Source organism: Nilaparvata lugens, chromosome 3 (genome assembly GCF_014356525.2).
Source record: "Nilaparvata lugens isolate BPH chromosome 3, ASM1435652v1, whole genome shotgun sequence".
NCBI classification, from domain to species: domain Eukaryota; kingdom Metazoa; phylum Arthropoda; class Insecta; order Hemiptera; family Delphacidae; genus Nilaparvata; species Nilaparvata lugens.
In genome coordinates this window covers 30838254-30861068 of record NC_052506.1, presented here as the reverse complement: position 1 = coordinate 30861068, position 22815 = coordinate 30838254, and the positions used below count along the sequence as shown (strand labels likewise).

The window sequence follows — 22815 nt, the reverse complement described above, 5'->3', positions numbered from 1 at the left end:
CCAGTCAATAATTCACAGCAATATTGTAGCCAGTCTTATACAAGGTTCGTGAAAATGTTGTTAACAGCTTAATATTTCTTTGTCAAGGATTATTTGACAGTAGGTTTCATTGTGGGGGGTCACATTTTAATTGAAAAAACTACTTTTCTGACGCTTCAAAATTTGTCCGTCATCATGGATTTGCCACTTTGAATCCAACTTCATTTTTTCAAATGGGAAGGTGGTCATAGATGATACATGATTTCGATACAGAAACTCAAGAGAAAATCAATGGCGAAAACCACACATCGATATCTCTCAGTTCCAAAGTTATCCACATTCAAGGAAACCAATAAATCATACAATAATAAAAAATAAGTACATTGAAAATCTAATATCAAATTCCACTTTTGTAAGTAGAGTCAAACATCTACTAACATTTTTAACACTTTCAAACAAAAAAAAATTTATCTGCCAGTTTGTTAACTTGCTCAATTATTTCATTTTTAATGATGTATTATAGTCTGTGTAAAATAAGTTGAGACTTGGCCCTCCATCCGAAGAAATTGCTGTTACCGCCAACCAGTTGCCTCGGTGGCCGTAACAATTGCAAGGTTTACACATTCGTGTAAAATTGCTACTTTCTCAAATTTCCAATACAACGTCAGAATTGGATGTAGAATATCCAAGTACTTCTAAAAAAGTTTCAGGGTTGAAGGATGAAAAGGAAATTCAACTTTTATGATAAAATTGGAAACATCGCGAAGATTTGTTTTTCTTTTGAATATCACTTCTCTCAGAATCATGGGGCGTCGTAATGCGTAATAATTTCATATCAAATTAACAAGGAGAATGTCTTCTTTCTATTGGTGTCTGAATAATTTTTATTCGACCTATAGTTATTCTTTAATTAATGATTATGTTCGTCTATGTCGAGACATTTCGAGCAGAAAACATGACATTTTCGACATGCTGGAAACTTTTTTGTTTCAAAAGATAAGTGGGTGGTGAAAGCGAGAAAGTTTTTCAGAAATAATTGAAATTATATCGGGGATGATATTCTACATCCAATTCTGACGTTGAATTGGAAATTTGAGAAAGTTGCAATTTTACACGATTTGGCAACCCTGTATGGAGGGCCAAGTCTCATCTTATTTTACACAGACTAGTATAATAATTTATGAGTCATCACTTATCATTCTTGATTCGCAGACTACAAACTTTGCCTTGGTTTCATTTCCCTACATACGAGTATTTTATCAATAATCATTTGGACTTATTAATAAATTTCAGGGTGTAGACATTATATTTCCACAGTAATTATTTTTCAAGTTTAAGTAAAACATTGATATATTGTTCATATTGATATAACTGTATTATGTTCATTCATTGTTCATTTATGATGACTTATCAAAACAATGCTTGTAAGTTTTCAATCATCTTTATAGAATAGTAATTGTAATGTGATCATCTGAATTTCTTGTTGCAGAAACAAACTGAGGCATAACGCCGCCTTTCTTCAATTGCCAATAGGACTCGAAAAAAACCTCGAAGGAGTGGTTGATCTAATTCATGAAAAAGCAATCTATTTCGACGGCGAATACGGGCAAGTTATTTTAAATATTATTAAATTTTCATCACCTTCTACTTTTCAAGTTCGGCTCTTACTGAGTTCTCTGTACTTCCTATTTTATCGACAAATCATCACAGACCAACATGACAAGATAGTATCAAACAAGTGTCATTTGAGGAGTCGAAGCTTGATTGCGATGACAAACTTTCATAGCTTATTGTGCTCTATGCTCTCTAGCTTCTTGTTCACATGCGAATTAAAATCTTTAATTAAGATTTTAATTCTTACTTTTCGTATTTTTTAACATTTTATATTCGAATATGGAATATTAAGGCTCAACTCACACTTTTGTGGCTCAAGTCGAGAAGAGACTGCGACTCTAGTCTCTACTCGACGCTGCATGTGTTTTCAAATGGTGAAACTCAGACCAGTCGATTCTAGTCTCCGCGACCTCGCCATTTGAAAACACATGCTGCGTTAAGAAGAGGCTAGAGTCGCAGTCTCTTCTCGACTTGGGCGCGTAAGTGTGTGTTGAGCCTAACATTTTGTTTAAACAAGAAAAGACCTATATAGTGATTGGTGAGGTCCACGCTATAATGACAGTGAAAAAATATGGGAGAAAAGGGTTGCCGATTCTCTGTATTTGTCTCCATTTTGCCACAGACTACTAAAACACAGCCATCTATATTGAATAGCAGTAACTCAAATCATCCTAACACATTTTGATCTAGTATTAATTTTCATTTTCTTTGATAATTATTATCAATTTCATGTCAAATTACATTCATCAATGAAATATCCCTTTTCACAATTAAAAAACTTCCATAACTAAGATCAGATTTTTATTCTCACACACACCTTAAATTTCAGTGGCTAGTTTTAAAAGCTTTGATACTTCAAATCAACAGAAATTCAGTTATTCGGTAGGTATTCTATTTCAATTTATTTTGAAAGTAATATCGAAATAGAAATATATTAGAATAATTTTAATGGAAATAATTCTGAAATAGCCTTTCAATATTTATACCGGTACTGGTAATCTATACCGTGCTAAACCCAACCTATAACTGAAGCCTATTTGTGAGAAAGGACCAGGATGGTCAAAGTTTCAACTTATAAAATGTCAACTCCTGTGTAATTGTTTCTCATGCGGTAATATCTAAACACATTCAACAATAAATTTTAAAATGAATTATACGATTCGATGCGTACCTTACTCAAGTATTTTTTAGAAGCAAAATAAAAATAATTGTGGATGACCTGACGATTGTTTGTTTACATCTGTACTGTCACTGTCAAAAGTAAAAAAAAATTATTATATATATATATATAGCACATAACAGAAGACACTTTAAAGTTTGTAATATATATTAAAACAGGAGACACAAGATTTAGATTGAAAACACTTAAAAACTTACATACAGTTTAAGTTTTACATTCATGTAAGTTTTTAAGTGTTTTCAATCTATATCTTGTGTCTCCTGTTTTAATTTATATATATATATATTCTATTTCTGCCAAACTGACAACATTGTATGTAAAGCTAGAAAGGTATAGCGCTATCTGCTTTGTCAAATGATAGAAAAGCAGAACAACACCATTATCAATAATATACTGTCATTATAACGTGGACCTCACTTTAGTCGAACGACTCATTAAAAAATGGATTGCAAAGAAAGTATAAAGCAGGAAGTAGGTGAAATGCCTCGATCCAAAACAATTTTTATCTTCCATACATTCATGTTTTATTCATCTGCTGTATTTATTTATTCAAAAGTTATACTCACAGAAATGCTTATCCCAATAAATTTTATCATCGGTATCATAATCTAGTACCATATCTCACGATATTGGAGTAGACAGAAAACAAAATGATTAGTTGAAATTATATAAAGTACAAGCGATACATGATATTCAAGAATAACATTCTTTGTATAAAAAATGTTTACGCCTTCTAAAACTTGTGTACCTGGAGAAACCAAGTGAACGCACATTTCTCCATTGAAAAGTCAGTGAAGATGAATGAATTGATTTTTTCAAAGTTTAAAGCCTTGTTAAACTTTTAAAAAAATTATAAACCTATCACTACAGTTGAAAATCTCTGTTCAAACATTTTTCAAAATTGGATTGAGCTGTGAATCATTTTCAATTTCTAGACAAAATTTATCAGAGCTTCCTTCAACCATTCAGTCCTGAGACAAAATAGAAAACTGCCTCGGCCGCAATAACCAAGTTACATTGTAATTCAGAATATGAATACAAATATAAATGAATACAGAACATCAATTTTCATATGTATCTCTGGCTATGTATTTATATTGCTTCTTGAAGTATTAGTGCTTGGTGACATATCATTTGACTTTTTCAGAGATATTATCCGGGAGGATGAAATTCCAAAAGAGATGAGAAGTCAAGCAAATGATTTTCGGCAGGAGCTTGTGGAAAGTGTTTCTAATGCTGATGAACGCCTTGGAGAGATGTTCTTAGGTAATTTCATTATACGTTCCTAATAGTAAAAAAGGTGAAACTCGAAACCATAACTTGGCATGTTCATCTTGCTTTTAAAATGTTCACCAGATATTAATTACATACTTCAATATTGACCCCTGTCAGTCTGTACGTCTGAATATTACCTCTAATATTATTCAATCATTTCTACTGTATCCGTAGACTTCATAATATTGTACTGTGATATAATATAAATACGCTCATTATTAGACTATTATAAAGCTCAATCCCTTTAGTATCTTCCAGTGTGGATGATAGTCATTTCAAAATACAGTATTTGACATATTATTATCAAAGCCACGAATAATTTTTTCATACTTAAAAACTGTGACATGAATGTGGATGAATGAATAAACATTGATCATACGTTTTTGTTAATTCATAAGTTAAGTAATTGAGTGTCAGTGAGCATTGGTCCGTTCACAAGACTGCATGAGGAATCTATTGGAATTCCCTTGGAATAGGCTGTGCAGCTCATATTTTTGTTCATTTAGCACAAATTTCTATTGAAGTTTACTATATATTTTTCCTACCGTTACCTTGGAAAGTGGCCATTCCTGCACTGATTACAGAACGCAAAGAATCACTTTTCCGCGCTAGTGCGCGAAGTATTACTTTGCGTACTCCAGATTTGCAAATGGCAACACAAAATAGTTGGTGGGTTATATGGAGGATTAGTGCACGAGAACAAAAATTAAGTTGGTATCAATGACTGTGGTTAGATTTAGATAAGAATCATTTCAATGGCTACCCTACATTTATGATAAAATCCCAATCTAGAAATCCAAAACAAGAATAATGTTCATCTAAATCATAATTAAATAATCATCATTTACGAATTCTCATCATTTAATAAATAATAGTTCTTTTCTATTGATAATTATTATTTCAACTGCAAGCAATGAGAAAAGTAGCAAATATACATTATAAAATTCGAATTTTAAGGTTAAATGATTACCGTTCGATATCCATACAAATAAAAATAATAAAAAACATAAGAATACTACAATAAATATTCTCTGTTGTCTATGTTATTTTTATAAATATTTTTCAGTTTACTTTGAGCATTTTTCTTGGTAATTTGATCAAAAGTCTAAATTTCTGAAACCTGTTTCAGTACTTTTTAGCTGGATGAAACAAACTTAGGTACGATTCTTCCCGCTAGGTCGCGCGCTTGTCGGTACAGCCATCTTGCAGCCATCCCAATCAGCTGTTGGCGTGTATTTTGAATGCGAATTTTTTGTTCTATCTGTATTTTTTCTGATTCTTGAATGAATAAAAATGAGAACTTAGGCTGAGAATTTTCAACTTCAATTGGATTATTAATTTTTAAATGAATTAAGGTTGTTATTAATAACAGCATCACACACACAAACATATTTGATGGATTTCAGCCATCATTTTACCCATAGTTACCCACTTTTCATATTCAATGGTAACTGTAGGAAAAATTTAATGTGAAATACGTGCGCAAAGTTCCTCTGCTGCACTCAAGAAGCCATTCCGCCCTCGCCTACGGCACGGGCGTAAACGTTTCTTTCGGTGCAGCAAACTGTCACTTTGCGCACTAGTTGCACAAATAACTATTACTATTAGAACTGTTTTGTTAGACTGATGCTGGAGCAGTGGTGGGTTTGAATCCCGCAAAGCATATGGATTTTATATCGTGATACCATTTTCAAATCAAATCATTTATTTGCCATACAATAAATACATATTCAAAACATAATAAAATTTAAATACATAATTTTATAATCAAAAGTATAAAATAATAAAATAAAAATGAAGCATACATAATACCAAAATCATAATTAGATATTTTTCAATTCCATTTCATTAACCACGCTCAAGCGAATACTAGCGTGGGCATCATCCATTAGAGGAGAGGTTCATCTACTGTTGCTACTTCCAGCAGTTTACCACTCTTTTTGTGAACTGCACTCTATCAGAAATATTCTTCCAGCACAAATTGTACTTCTTGACTAATACATAAATTATGAAAAATGCATAAATACGAAAATAATAAACTTATCCAAGCAAATTAATCAGATAATCCAAGCATAAATCACATTGTATTGCTTTATTTTTGTATGTTGTGTATTTTCTAGAGGAAAAATCACCATCAGTGCAAGAGCTGAAAGAAGCGATTCGTCGGGTCTGTCTAAAACGAACATTCACTCCAGTGATGCTTGGAAGTGCTTTGAAGAACAAGGCCATTCAACCATTTCTAGATGGAGTTCTCGATTATCTCCCGAACCCAGGAGAAGTGGAGAACTATGCCTTGAGAGAAAAAACCAAAGAGTAAGTTAAACCATTGTTTACCATTTCTACGTCTGTAAATGCAGAGATGGAGCTGGATAAAGCCCTGATATATGCCCTTTATATGTACACTCATGAAAAATAATTGCATGGTCCACTTTACTGAAGTGTTAGATATCACTGTTATGTTGAATAAGTGTATTTGTTTGTGTTTTTCAATTAGTATGTGGGAGTGGAGAATGATCAACACAGCCATTACACGAATCATTAACACAGATGAATGGCTCTGTGTTAATGGTCGCCAAATTCAATTTAAATGTCAAATCTTGCTTTTTCAATCTTAATAAAGTAAAACTTTGTATTTAATGATTGATTTTTCAACAGCGAAGAACCAGAAAAAATTCTTTTGAATCCTGTGCGAGATGGTTCAACGCCATTTATCTCTCTTGCTTTCAAACTAGAAGCAGGACGTTTTGGACAGTTGACATATCTAAGATGCTATCAAGGCAAATTGAAGAAAGGTGATTCAATTATTAATGTTCGGACCAAGAAAAAGGTATGTAAACAAATTATTAGTCTAATAATTTATTTCAGCATATTATTATTTAATTTTTCAAAGTTTTAATTAGCTGACTCTTGACTTAATTGTTATTTTACACTACAACAGCTATCCTTCTGTGTTTTCTCAGGCACATTACGAGAAAATCCTTGGATTGTCAGTGGAGGAATGGGGAAAATAGTAAACAAGCGCGACTTTGAAATTGTTAGTGAAATAGGGGTTTTACCAACTCTTATTTGTTTCTACTAAGCGTGTAATTGAAGAGCATTTCATGCTAGGTTATCCCCAGTTTGCTATTTTTTATAGTTCACATTAGTTTCATTTTAGCAGTTATTTTTATAGTGCTTGACATTTTGTACAATTGATAAATTGATAGTTATTCGTTATATTATAATGAATTTGTACGATAGCCTATAATGTAGGCTTATCTGAATGTTTTGAAAATATTATTGAAGCAATGTTGCGAAAGCTACAGCACCCAATTTTCATGAGGATTGATGCTGATAATTAGCCTACTCACTAGCTAGAGATGTTTCGGTCGTGACTGGGATCCATCTTTGCTAGGTAGAAGGTAGGATGGCATTTCTTGGTATACTGTTCCCGATTAGTATCAATTGAGTTTGTAGTTGAGGAGTTGCTCAAATTTATGCCAAATATAACAAGAGTTGATTCCTATTTTAATAAAAATAGATAATTTGATTAATATAGACTAGTTTAATTTTGATTTTAGGTTCGCATTCCTCGTTTGGTTCGGCTTCATTCGAATCAAATGGAGGATGTTGAAGACGTATTTGCTGGCGATATTTTCGCATTGTTCGGTGTCGACTGCGCCAGTGGAGATACGTTCGTTGTCGACCCAAATCTTAATCTGTCACTGGTAAGTGAGAAAGACTGTAAAGTAAACGATTCAACTTTAGATTATTAATCTTAGCTAAGTAGCCCAATCTGACCAACAAAAACATAATTTTTCGACTGTTGAAAAGATGGGTCATTGTTCGCTAAAGATGAGTTCCAGTTCCTTGAAATGAATCACAAACCAAAAAAGTGCCTTAGAACAAACTTGAAACCAATAATGAACACTAAATTCAATCTCTGTTAAGAAATTGAAATCTTTACTTATTAAAAGAATTTTGTAAAATTTATGTAAGCCCGTATAAACTTGAAACCGAGTCATTTTTGATGCGGCTAGCGCCAAAACAAAGATCAAGAAACACATTTAGATGCTCCTATAATTGCAGGTTTATTTGTTTTTTTTTCGAATCAAGTGCATTCATTAAAGGAAATAATATAATATGTTGGTATTGTTCTCTGATTTTGTATCGTTTCGTAGAACTTAGGTCTATCACTCGGACTCTAAATAAACTGTGTATTCTTAGAAATGCTACTGTACCTTAACTATGAGTAGCGGTGTGACATTGGCAAGTCATCTGCTATTAAGAAGAATCGTTATTTATCATTTGTAAATTCATAACATATTATTTACATGTATTTGATAAAGTTACAGATTTATCCTCCTCATTAATCTGCTTTTTAGTAGGGAAGCGATTGGTGTCGTGGTTGCGCTGATAAGCATTTATCCATGTGATGAGTTAAGATTCATGCGCCTGCATGAAAAACATGAGTTTCCAAGTTGTCTCTTCGAGATCTTCAACTGACGACCATGAAATATCTGAAGTGACTCGTGTATCACGTTATTTGATAAAGCAAGTGGTGCTTCGCTCTATTCTCTATTAAGTAAAATTTGTTTGATACCAGGTTACATAACATTAGTAATCAAATCCTTTCAATGCAAGTTAAATTTTTGGATCTTGCTATTTTCATTTGAAATTTTTTCAGGAATCGATATTTGTTCCTGATCCTGTGGTTTCAATGTCTATCACACCTCTAACCACAAAAGATCGTGATAATCTTCCAAAAGGAATTTCAAGATTCACAAAAGAAGACCCCACTTTTCATTATTATTTCGATGATGATGTCAAAGAAACCCTAGTCTCAGGAATGGGAGAGCTGCATCTAGAAATCTATGCACAGGTAAAAATCTTCAAAATTAAAATCATAAAATTAATTATGTTTGTTAATAAAATATATATTATAATAACGAAAGAAATGTAACTTAATATCAGAATTCATAACATACAGTTACAAAAACCAAACGGTTCATTGATTCAACATGGGTGAAAATGACCTATGGAGAAAAATATTGTATTTCATTGGCAGCTCCATTTTATTTCGTTCGAGAATTAAGTGTTAATATTATATTATAAAATTCATAACAATAATTGATTATGATCAATTCTTATAATTTGAAATCTTCTCATTTTCAAAGAATTATATTCTACAAATTCCTTTGTATCTCCAAGATTTTTTTTATATAAAAAAATATAGAAATTATATTTCGATTAATGTGGCAGCACCTATTACTGTCGTTATGGATTTAAAATATTTGCTAATGCGATGGACTTCAGATTGAATCAGTTCTGCTGTTAAAGCTCTTCAGGATGTACCGCACCTAATTAATTTCATGGCATCTTTCCTGACTCAATTACTGTCTCCAGGCATCCAGTTGGATCCACTTATCCATCCAAAATAAGTCGGGAAAGCCCCGAGAAATGGTAGATGCGAAATTATGAATGCTCAAGTTTGTCAGTGATTTACTAATATTGTTTATTAAGAATTTTGTTTTGTAATATCTACTTAATCTTCAGTATACAATTCGATTTTCAGAGATTGGAGAAGGAATACAACTGTAAGGTGAAACTGGGAAAACCCAAGGTATCATTCAGAGAGACTTTAACTCAGCCATTTGAATTCGATTACCTTCACAAAAAGCAGTCTGGAGGACAAGGCCAATTTGCGCGAGTTATTGGAGTAATAGAGGTAAGGTTTTTACATTTTCAGTTTTCGCAAAAACCTATTAACCAACTGAACATTTGATAATCAAACTTATTTCAATAATTTGCTGTCTAATTTAGCTGTGTTAATAGTAAATTGTTTCGTGGATGTGCTCTCCATTAGCAACTTGCTCTTTTTATGAATAGGATTGGTGTATTCGAATCTTTCTAATAATTGGCATTAAATCGGAAATTTTATATTGACTGCAGTATTTTTTATGTATGCTATCAGTTCGAGAATTCCTGAAATTGATACTTCAATCTTATAAAACTGTTAGAAATATTATTTTTAAAATTTGAAGCTTAGTTCTTGAAGCACTTGAGTTAGTCTTGAAAAAATGTAATGTAGCAAATTTCTATCAGTATTCTAGTTCTCACAGGCTTCCTATAATTTTATGATGTGACTTATTAAAGACTAATAGCTTTCTCTGTGAATCATCATCCATTCCATGTATAATGTAAAAATGATTACCTTCATTGGAAAAAATCTGTTGGTCCTCTTTTATACTTTTAATCTCGATTAATATATGGCATGGTGAAAATAAATTGGCATATCAAGCTGGATCATTGATGTATTTTTTATTGTTCGATAGAAACATGTTCATTTCTTCAAATCTAGTACATGGCATGTCACATATTATCAAGTTAATAAGTACCTAGATTACCCTTGAATATAGTGTTTTTTTTGACAAAAAACCAAACTAAACAGTTGAACATAGTCACATTGCACACTGTAATGTAGCTCACGATATTCTGTCCAGTTATTCGGTTATCATATTGCTTTTTTGTCTTGTGCAGCCTTTGCCAGCACATCAGAACACTGTGAATATATTCAAAGACCTGACAGTTGGAACCAATGTGCCGAAGCAATTCATCCCTGGTGTCCGAAAAGGATTCGAACTCATGTGCGAAAGAGGTAATTTGGATATTATTTTAGACTCTTGTTAAGTTTTTGATTGAGATTCACAGTTGTATACAGTAAGGATCTAGAATCATCAACCACGTGATACCATCATTATGCAAACGCGGCAAAATATATTGGTATTACTCTGGATGCCAAACTTCGGTAGAAAAGCCGTGTCAAGAAAAAGAGGGATGAGCTCAACTACAAGTATAGTAGGATGTATTGGTTGAAAGGAAGGAATTCAACCTAGAATAAAATTCTTCTATACAAACAAATACTGATTTGTATGGTGCGCAACTGTGGGACTGTACAGTAGAGAGCGATATTGGCATCATCCAACAATTTCAAAACAAGTTTCTGCGAAATGCTATCAATGCTTTATATTTCATCAGGAACGCCGACCTTCATAGAGACCTTCAGGTGGAGACAGTCAAGGAGATGATTGTAAAAACAGCAAGGACCTATGAAGAGGCTCTACATCACCACCAAAATGTTGAGGCAATCCAGCTTGTGGACAACTCAAGCATTAACACGCAGATTGAAAAGAAAGAAGCCAACAGATCTGATTTAAACCTCCAGGAATGCTCAGTGAAAGTGGAAAAAAATAATTTATTAGTTTAGTGCAGTGATTATGAATGAGCTAATTTGAAACAAGGAGAAGCTATTACAGGACTCTTCTTGTAAAATGACTTGATGTTTTAATTTAGGATAGAAATAAACTGATAATTAGTACTAGTAACAGATATTTGACTGGGCTATAAGATGGGGCTTGGTTTGTGCGTAAACTGTCGACGTCGACGACAACAAGCATTGTTTTCGGATGACATTCATATTGTCCAAGTTTCAAATTTTCTAAAACACCTGATCAAATAACTTTTCATTATATGTGTTTATTATTCAAGAATCAATCATTTCTAATAATATCAACATATTGTTTAAAAGTATAAACTCAACCTCCACCATTAAAACATAATCTTCTAGGTTATTTAGACAAATTGAAATCTACCTAATCTGAGATCCTCATGCTGTTGTGGTCGACGACGGCATTTACGCACAAACGAAAACCCAGCTTTACATGGATGTTAATTGCAAGCGTTACCTAAACTGAAAGCTAAACATCGACCCGACCGTTCTGGTCTTACCCTTACTGACTCTGAGTCTTAATATTATCCTGGTTGGTGGAAGTGGACGGTAGGGGTCACAAAGCTCCTGCATTAGTTGAATATTGCAACCGACCGAGGTGTTTCAAGCAGGTGTGTCAAAAATGAAAAAAGAAAGAAAGGTAATACCTAACAGCTACAATACAATAGCATACTCGATGGTATTGAAATGGCAGCCAGGGCAAATCTATTAAAATTCTTCAAACCCGATTAATAAAATGTGGAATGCCGTCAGAAACAAGCAAAATGCACGTGACTTGTACAATGTAGAATGATGTTGACTGAAGTGAATGTTTGACCAGGAATGTTGACCGGACACCGAGTGTCGGGCCTGTTCTTCAAGCTGCTGGACGGAGCACACCACACGGTGGACTCGAGCGAGTACGCGTTCAACCTGGCTGCGCAGGGCGCCTTCAAGCAGGCTTGCCAGGAGGGCCAGTGGAACATCCTCGAGCCTGTCATGCTCGTCGAGGTGTCGGCGCCCATCGAGTTCCAGGGTAACCTCATAAGTCACTTGAACAAGCGAAGTGGTTTGATCATGTCCACCGATAGTACGGCTGACTGGTGCACTATAAATGCTGAGGTTGGTAAAGTTATTCCAATCAATCAATAATTTTTTCCTTCATTATGGTCTCATTATTACTAGAACTTTTATTAATATTTCTCAAGCTCTTATCTGATTACTATAGTGGATTGCTTGAATTAATTGACATCATTTTGGGATAAAAATATCTGTGTTCAAAGTGCTGAAGAAACATAACTTTTTTGACTAATTTTTAATCAAAATTCGGGAATAAATTAGTAAGGGCTGACTGGCCCTTACTATTACTAGCCCTTACTATTACTAGCCCTTACTATTACGAGCCCTCACACCAAGCCTGTTGTTTCATTTCAATCATGCTATGATTATGTGTGTATGTCATTGATGAATAAATTAATTAATCAATTGAAAAAAAACACCCAGTTATGGTGGCCCAATAATGTTATAATGGCTAGACGATGATGTATCTTAGATTGAAATGAAAATGTCAACCTGACTTTATTAATTTTTACTCCTATTTTTTTCAAAAGTGGTTTGTAAGTTATTTCAATAAATGCTTAATCACAGATGGAATTAAATAGAGAATGCATTTATTCAAATGCTAATTAATATATAATGCAGAGCAGAGGTCTTCGGGGTGATTTGCAGCATTTATTTAGGATTTTCGTTCAATAATAATTATATATTAAATGCTTAATCGTTTGATTAGCAATGGTATCGCTATCCTTGTCTATCATTCAACAAAGCGGGTAGCGCTATCTCTTGCTCGCTTTGCTCTGTTGCCAGATCGTCTTTCAACAATGTAGAATTAATAATTGATTAACAAAATATTTCATTTTAATCATGAAAATTCATTATGAAATTATTGATAAATAGAATTAATAACATATAATTGATTATTTTAAACGAGAATGAACAGTTGATATTACATCAATAAACCTGTATCAACTACCGTCTATAGAAGACATTGACAAGACAGAGGATCGTCATCGTTGTTCTCCTATATTTCTCCACTGTCATTATAACGTGGACCTCACTATAGGAAAACATACTCTACTGTAAAGAAAACATATAATGTCATTACAGTAGAGTATGCTATAATGAGAATCATAATAATTATGTTTATTTGTTCTGCAAACAGCTGTTTACCAGGCTTGATTTTATGAATGGAAAACAGCTGAAATTGAATGACTATGACAAAAGGCAGAAGAAAGTCTGATTGCTATTAATTGTAAACTTAGAAATATTATACTTCAAACAAGCTGCATTTGATTTCATATTAATAAAAACCTCAGTGACACTTCTCCCCAGAATAGCTTTTATATATATATATATATATATATATATATATATATATATATATGTATATGTGTGAAAATTCTTGTGATGTTACAAGCGATTTAACTTTTAATTTAAATTTAGTGTAATTTTTGGGTGAATGCCATGTTAACCTGAAACCTCTATTTTCATCAGCTAATCACTTTGGTGGAAGTGATAAAACAAATTATTATTAAATGAAAATCCAAATTAAATTATTTAAATCATCCCGAAGACTTACTGTAACAGCTAGATGAAAATTCTATCCAAAAATTATTTGCCAGCCCGGGATTCGAACCCGGTACCTCCTAATTGCCAGTCAGGTATGCTCACCCTTACACCCAACTGACAATCTCTGGATAGCTGCGCTCATTTTTAATTGAATAAATGCAATTTCTCATTAATTTCCATTTGTGTGAGTTCTTTGCAGATACTTTTACATTTACACAGTTTACCGTCTGAAATTTTCAGGTTCCTTTAAATGAAATGTTTGGCTTTATTGGAGAACTAAGATCGTCAACTCAAGGCAAGGGTGAATATTCAATGGAATACTCTAGGTACACTCCTTGCAATCAAGCTGTTACTGAAGAATTAATAAGGAAATATGACGAAAGCCGAGGAATTGTTCGTGAAGATGAGAAGAAAAAGAAGAAAAATTGATGTTCTCTTCAAAGTATATAGTAAGTGCATCAATTATTTTATTCTGAAGGTTCAAAAACCTCAATTCACATTATAATTATTCTTTGCTTGCTATTGTGTCTTAATTATTTATTTTCAATTTTTGTCAAGATTTAGAGAGTTTATAAAAAAAAATCCAAGTACCCCTTTCAAAATCTTTTATTTGCAACATGTTCCAACATTGATGCTATTTCCAACTGAATCAATGAAATAAATAACGTTAAGTGAATAATTACTCATTACTTGTTTATGATCATGTGCTTGCATATTTATTGAAGAAGCTAGAAGATCAAAAAGTGACCCTTTAGTCGCTTGTAGTTTTCCTCAAAATTTTATTCAAAGTAAAGCAACATAACCTACGTTTTAGACATAATTCTATCAAAATTCGGAAATGGAACAGTTTAGGGCTAGGCCTCTTGGTCCTTTTCTGATCATATTATTATGTGTGTGTGTGTATTATGAACTGTGAATAAAAAGATAATAAATTAGATTATATGAGTTTAGAATATGATGAGATTAGAATATGATTTTTTAAACTAGTAGGTAGCCCACTACAAATTTTAAACTCTATCGAAACAAAATGGCGGCCATTCAAAATTTTGCTTCTTAAATAACTCATAAACCGTTGGTTTTACAAAAACTTTACAAGAATAACTTTTTTTAGTAAATTCAATTGCCTATCGATTGGACCAATATTAACTGAGATATGGCAGCTTTAGTGGTTGGTGACCCAACTTTAGAGGGTTATGTAACGTTATTTTATTGTTTGAAATGAACTAAAATCGCTCACTATTAACATTCAATGCAAATAGAGAATGTTGCATCATTGAGGTGACTCTATCAGCTTGCCTTGGTTTGCACTGCAACAAACTTTCAGTGGTCATCTATCACTAATGTTGCCATATTTAAATAAATATTGGTCCAATCTTAGAAAATCTGGAACCAATCAATAGGCAATTAAATTCACTTAAAAAAGTTAATCTTTTAAAGTTTTTGTAAAATCAAAGGGAACTGAGTTATTTAAGAAACAAAATTTTAAATGGCCGCCATTTTGTTTTATGAATTTGAAAAATTATCATAATTTCTTTGTAGCTTTATCTAGTTGTTATAAATGATTGTGTAAAGTTTCAATTCCGTATGTTCAACCATTATTTAGAAAAAAATAATAAGTGAAAAAAGCAAAATGGCCGCTGTGTGAGTAACTGAAGACTTCCGGACAATTTAAATATGATATTTAGATATTTTTTTTACCCAGGAAGAATGCCCTACAGTATTGGTAGGGAGTTCGTATAAACCCCTGTATAAATATTATAATATATAAGGTTTTTTGAAATTTTGCATTTTAAGGATAACATAAAAGGAAATGGAATTTCCTCCATATTACTAAGGTGAGTTGTTGGTATTCTCATTTTGGAAGGGGGATGTGGCATGTATTGATAAATACATGTATCGATGTCTTTGTATCAATTATGGACTAGAGATTGACAAGCTGTATGATGTAATCCAGAGGTTCTCAAACTTTTCACATCTAGCCCCCCCCGCATAATTCAGCTGTAAGCCGGGGCCCCCTACATGTATAAGCGTATAACAACAAATTCTATACAAACAATTATAATTTATTGAGGTACTATAGCTATATAGTTGTTACTTTCGTTTCTCATAGCAATTAACAATAAAAAGAGCTTCAGTGTGAAGGATGAGCTTGTTTTTTCGCACAGAGTTTGTTGAAAAGAGGTAGCTGACACCTGATTACGCTACTCTAAGTTCCTGGGTCACATCCAGTCTTGATGTAAATTTACTTTTCGCCACACTGCACAGAAAGCAGTTGTTTTCCAGTCCCTACATAGATTTGAAAGACATTGTTTGCAGACGACTCTCGTCTGACGTCAGAACAGGTTTCTTTCCAGCCTAGGCCGGAAAGAGTACCCTTTCCAGCCGCTAACATGGAACTAGGAAAGGTGATAAAAAAACAGCTGATCAATAAACTTTTCATTATTTGTGTTCATTATTCAATAATTAAAACATTTATAATAATATCATCTTATTGTCATTTGAAAGAATAAAAAAGTATAAACTCAACCTCCCTCATAATTGAACATAATATTTTAGGTTATTTAGACAAATCAGAATAAAAAATAAAAATACTTGGACAATTTCCTGATATTCAGATTACCTCAGATTTGCTAGAGCTATGACCTTCCACTTCTGCTTTCGGAAGTGCTTAGTGAACAATTATGTATATATATATATATATGTATATATATATATATATATATATATATATATATATAATTTATTTTTCTGTGTGGCGAAAAATAGCGTTCGCACCACGGGCAAAAATGTTTTTCCGGCTCTCAATCTTTTCTAGTCCTCGGCCTACGGCCTCGGACTTGAAAACCGATTTCGAGCCGAAAAGTCTAATTTTCGACCCTAGGTGCGAAATATAGGCTACTATTTCGTGGCAGCTAAAAAGAAAACACACGAATAAGTTATCGCAAATGGTGTCAATATTTTCAATGCCTTTTCACTCAAAATTGGGTTTCCTTGTGCACACCAGTCCAGAAGGATGTGAGAGAATATTCTTCAAACTCCATTTTAAGCGCATAGTCACCTTGGAGATCAATGAGGTTTTTATTTTCTATCATGTTGAGGGAGCACTCATTGATTGAGAATTTGAATGGGTTTTGAATTCATGCCAAACCATTCAAGTTCTCATTAAAATATTTTCATGTAGAATTTTAAAAGTAGAAAGATTGCTTATCGTAATTATTTTAGAAGTAAATTTAAATAATTTTCCAACCAAGCTTTGCGCCCCCCCCCCCTGAGCATTCATCACGCCCCCCTTGGGGGTCGTGCCCCAACACTTTGAGAACCACTGATGTAATCCATTAATCATCAAACCCAAATATCTGACATCAGTTTGTGAAAAACTGCTGTAGGGACAATAGTATAACTCGAATAAGAAATCACTCTGTACTTACCGTAGTTAATTTTTAATTTTGTAGGGACAATAGTATAACTCGAATAAGAAATCACTCTGTACTTACCGTAGTTAATTTTTAGTTTACTAAATTTTGTTCTGGCGATTAATTTGCTTTGGGTTTTTTCTAGGACATGAAGTTTGCTGTTATTGTCGTTACCAACAGAAAGAAAAGCTAGCAAGACCAACAGTGGTGTTCACAGTTACTGTGAATGTGGATCACGTCTGTTTCTATTTGTGTTGTTACAAATAAGCTGTAAATATTGTAAATATAGCTGTTTCATCATATTTTCATTGTTTTCTCATTTATGTCAAAATAATTCCATTAAGGAAAAAATATGTTGTTTTGTAATTACTTATTTTATTTTTTCATATAATATGCAATTGATAACTTGATTTTTTACAGAATTAGCTCTGTTTAGTCACGTACTCACGACAAGTATTATTTAAAAATCCACATAAAAACGGGAGTGCCTCAGAAATATTTTAATGAGAACTTGAATGGTTCAATCCTTAGACCATCAAGCTATCAAAATGGAAAAGAACATTTTTTCCCAATCATTACATTTTGAAACATGAGCGCCTAAAGTTTAAATGTTTGGGACAGAACATTTCAAATTCTGTACGAGATAAATCCATTAAATTCAAAGGATAAATTCTTCATGGTATTGTTGATTGAATAGAACAAACATTTTCTGAAAATATTAATTTTTGAGAAAGTTATTCAATTTACTAAAAACCAAAACAATGACCAAAAATAACGTTTAGTTGAGTTTTTTTTTTGTAAATTGAATAACTTTCTCAAAAATTGATATTTCAGAAAATTTTTCAAAATTTTCTTGTTTTATTCAATCATGATAATCAGTTTTATATCATGAAGAATTTATCCTTCAAATCTCATGAATTTATCTGTTACCAGATTTGAAATGTTTTGTCCCAAAAATTTTAACTTTAGGCGCTCATAATTATATCTCAAAAAGTAATGATCGGAAAAAAATGTTTTTCTAAGAAAACTTTTTCATTTTGATAGCGTGATAATAAATTGAAAAACTTTGAAAAATAGCACCAGTAGAAAGTGTATTTTTAGCCTTTGCACAGCATTAAGATGTAGACTGCAACAGAGTATTAGGCCTACTTAATTTGCTAAGTAATTAAAACTACAATTTCTATAAGTCGTTCAACACACCTGTTTAATTGAGTAGAACTCATCTGACCTTTGCATGGGGTAATTCCTTCACCAATTCTTCAAGATCTGGGGACTGAACGAACTATTTGATGTTTGCTAGACCACTCATACGTTCCTGGGACATTGTTGATCATTGTAGACCAATCATTGGGTTGTTCATTAGCTCGAGGTTGGAAAAGCTTCTTTTATAATTTTACTATTCACATTTGTATTATGAATTCATTGTATTTTTGTATTTTAAAATTTTCCGTTCCTTAAAATTTGCCGCCCCCAAAACCTGCCGCCCTGGGCAGCCGCCCGGTCCGCCCACCCCTGGGGCCGGGCCTGAGCACATAACAGAAAACACTTTAAAGTTTGTAATATGAATTAAAACAGGAGACACAAGACATAAATTGATTGAAAACACTTAAAAACTTACATTAGATACGAAAATTTTCGGGAACTGTGTTCCCTTTCTCAACCGAGCAGAGAGTGGATACATATGTATACATATAAATAACCCAATGTTGCAATAATTATAATCATAATAAAACAACAAATTCTATTCAAAAAATAAATTATAATTTATTCAGGTACTACAGCTACTATAGTACATAGTTGTTACGGTATTTTTGTTTCTCATAGAAATTAACAATACAAAGAGCGTCAGTGTGAAGGATGCGCTTGTTTTTTTTCGCACAGAGTTTGTTGAAATGGGGTGTCAGCTCCGATAACGCTACTCTAAAGGGCCCTACACACCTACAGATTTGGCTCGCGGATTTGGCCTGTGTTGGCTCGTGTCCTTCAACGACTCGGAGCAAAATCACTACACACTAGTAGTAAGCAACGCGAGCCCGGCCTGCCCTACTAACAAAACGCTATCTATACTCTCCACCAAAATCTAAATCGTCCAATAATGGAGATAGCAGAGGAATATTGATTTCAGATTTGAATTCAGCTACCCCAAATTCTTTAAAGCGTAAGTCCCATTTTCGAAAATACCCGAAAACATTCAATTTTATAGCTTTCTATTATTATAGTAAAAACGTACTAGGTTAATAAGATAATATTTTTTTGCTCACAAAGGAAAGGTTTTTAGAAGTGTTTGAACACTTGAAAGTTTAGGTCTAAACATGAACATTTTTAAAACTTTTTTTTAATTTTCAACTTTGAAAAAATGAATCCAAAAATGGAATCAGAAAATCAACTATGAATATGAAAAGAGTTGAATATGAATTCAACTCTGACCATTTTCACTTCCCTCACTTCTCTACACACACACACACACTGATAGATGTGAATTCAGTAAGCTTTTTGAGGTTTGCTGAAGTGCAGTTTCATTAACAGATCTTTCAACGCCACTTGAAAGTAATTGTGCTTCATTTGTAGTTTCTTTTTATATGTGTTTTACTTTATTATTCATCTCTTCTCCCTGTCCCCTTATTTTTTTCTATTCTCTCTTCCTCCTGGATAGAGCTTTCTGCTATCTTATAATTATAACAACATTAATCTGTCATTTTCCAATTATCTACTAATTTCTCTTTTTCTTAATTGCGTTAATACCATTTGTTCATGTTAATATCGTTTATTTTGTTTAATTATCTGGATGTATATTTTGTAATGCTGTTTTTGTGGAATGGGTCTGTTGAGAACTTGAGACCTAGCACACCATCAATAAAATCAATCAATCAACCTCTCTCTCTCTCTTTCTCACACAGACACACACCAACTCTTAATTCACACAGCGTAGCAGTAGATAGAGAATTGAACCCTCTATACTTAAAATATTGTAAAGCCTCAACCAGCTCCAAATAAGTACGGTATAAAACTCTTTACATCTTATATGTAAGATAGTATTTAAAATACTATGACAATTCATTGATCGAAAAAGGTTGTCATACTGTCAATACAATTTTTAACCTGTTAAAAATAGAGACAAAAAAATTGTGATTCAATTTCAGTTTCCTCAATAAAATTTTCCACAAGAAGACAAAAATGATATAAAAAAAGTTCATTTTTATTGAATAAAAAATTGAAATATGTTTATTCTACAGCTAATACATTTTTTTGGGAAACACTAGTATTATTATTTTACAGTACTAGTACTTTCTTGCTATAAGTTCAACCAAATTCTTCATAGAAATAGAATTCTTCATTAATAACATTAAAGTGCTCACAGAGTTTTCATTTTCGACTATTTTAGAGCTCCCGCCAACCATTTTACTATTTCGAGGGCGCTGAATCCGAATCTGAAATCAAAATTTTGCTATCTCGATTTTTAGGCGATTTAGATTTTTGGTAACTACACGCGCCCGGCCGGGAGAGCCTACACACTCACGGATTTCGCCCGAGCCGAGCCAAGACAGGCCAAATCCGTAGGTGTGCAGGGCCCTTAAGTTCCTGGGTCACATCCAGTCTTGGTCTATATTCACTTTTCATGGGAGCTAGAGCAGAAACCCCAGTTCTACACGGATAAATCGTAGCAAATGGAGTCTATATCTTCAATGCCTTTTTACTCAAAATTGGATGTTCCTTTTGCACACCAATCCAGATGGATGTAAGAGAATATTCTTCAAACTTCAAATTAAGCGCAAAGTTACCTTGGAGATCAATGAGGTTTTCTTTTTCTATAATGTTGAGGGAGCACTTATTGATTGAGAATTTGAATTTGACAATACGGTTGATATAAATATTTTATGAGTAAAAATTACTCACATGTTATTTGAAAAATAGAAAAATTGCTTATCGTAATTATTTTAGAAGTAAATTAAAAACATTTTCCAACTAAGCTTTGTGCCCCCCTGAGCATTCATCGCGCCACCCTTTGGGGACTCGTCCCACCCCACACTTTGAGAACCACTGCCGCCACTGCCACTGCGCTAAAACTTAAACCAGTTATAGAATAGGTACGGCCTATTGTATATTCATACTGAAAGTCGATGAAGCCAACATCCACTGCCATATCTCCAAATCGTGACGTCAGCATCAGATAGAAAACTTCTCTGTAGAGTTTGTTTACATTGTTTTCCATAGCAGATTGTGTCTATTTCAGCGGGAGCGCAGCTGGACTTTACCATTTTAATGAATAATAACTAACATCCTTCTGAGATAGACACAATCTGGAGTTTGTGTCTAGCAGCTAGTGTCTATTTCAGATGAAAGTAGATTATTATTCATGTAAATGGACATAATCTGCTATGGAAAACAATTTAAACAAACTCTTCAGAAAAGTTTTCTATCCGATGTTGACGTCACGATATGGCGATATGGCAGTAGTTGTTAGCTTCATCGACTTTCAGTACAAATATAGATAGAATGGGGCGTGTCTATTCTATAACTGGTCTAAGTGTAAACGTCGGCCGCCGTTTTGGTAAACATTCCAAATTTAGCAGCTTCTCTTTGTCTCAGAAACAGAGTAACGGCCAGCAACAGTCACAGTTATAAGATAGTTATTTAAAAGTATTCTTTGAGTATCTATAGTGAGGTCACGTTATAATGGTAGTGTTCGATTTGCAATGGTGTTGCTATCCTTGTCTATAGTTCAACAAATGTGAAAGAGTTAGGGTTAGGTTTTATTTAGGTTATATTTAATAATGTTTTATTAGGATAGGTTAGGTTTTTGCTTTAAAATTGCAATATGCTAGAAGGGGCTAGGGTCTAGGTAGAGTTATGTTTTTTGATGTATCAAAGGTAAAAGGATAGGTTAGGGGGCTAGGATTTTGCTTTGAACCACATGTTTGTGAACATGTTCATGAAATTAATGAACCACATGTTTGTGAACATGTTCATGAAATGAACCACATGTTTATGTTTGGTTCTAAAGATGATGAATAGATCTAAAGTATTAAATTAATGTGAAAGGGTTAGAGGTTAGGTTTTATTTAGCTTATATTTAATAATGTGTTATTAGGATAGGTTAGGTTTTTGCTTTGAAATTGCAATATGCTAGATGGGGCTAGGGTGCAGTTAGAGTTATCTTTTATGATGTTTCAAATGTGAAAGGATAGGTTAGGGGGTTAGGATTTTGCTTTGAAATCTAAATTATTAAATGTGAAGGGGTTAGGGGTTAGGTTTTATTTAGGTTATATTTAATAATGTTTTATTAGGATAGGTTAGGTTTTTGCTTTAAAATTGCAATATGCTAGAAAGGGCTAGGGTCCAGGTAGAATTATGCTTTTTGATATTTCAAAGGTGGAAAGATAGGTTAGGATTTTGCTTTGAAATCTAAATTATTAAATGTGAAGGGGTTAGGGGTTGGGTTTTTTTGTATTATATCTAATAATGTTCCATAAGGTTAGGTT

The 22815-nt window shown here is 33.1% G+C and overlaps 1 protein-coding gene across 1 annotated transcript; it reads left to right on the top strand.

The window, feature by feature from the left end:
- Nucleotides 1-1471: 1471 nt before the first annotated feature.
- LOC120348826 (elongation factor G, mitochondrial-like) lies at nt 1472-17637 on the top strand. Its single transcript, XM_039423494.1, has 11 exons — nt 1472-1585; nt 3921-4039; nt 6169-6361; nt 6704-6875; nt 7609-7755; nt 8715-8909; nt 9603-9755; nt 10568-10685; nt 12136-12416; nt 14163-14371; nt 17481-17637. The coding sequence occupies exons 2-10, from the start codon at nt 3955-3957 to the stop codon at nt 14349-14351; spliced, it is 1533 nt and encodes a 510-aa protein (XP_039279428.1). The 5' UTR covers nt 1472-1585; nt 3921-3954; the 3' UTR covers nt 14352-14371; nt 17481-17637.
- Nucleotides 17638-22815: the final 5178 nt, after the last annotated feature.

Coding starts and splice junctions, on each gene's coding strand:
- LOC120348826 (XM_039423494.1), top strand. CDS start 3,955: ATGAGAAGTCAAGCAAATGATTTTCGGCAGGAGCTTGTGGAAAGTGTT. Junction 9,756..10,567: donor GAGTTATTGGAGTAATAGAG/GTAAGGTTTTTA, acceptor TGTCTTGTGCAG/CCTTTGCCAGCACATCAGAA. Junction 12,417..14,162: donor GGTGCACTATAAATGCTGAG/GTTGGTAAAGTT, acceptor TGAAATTTTCAG/GTTCCTTTAAATGAAATGTT.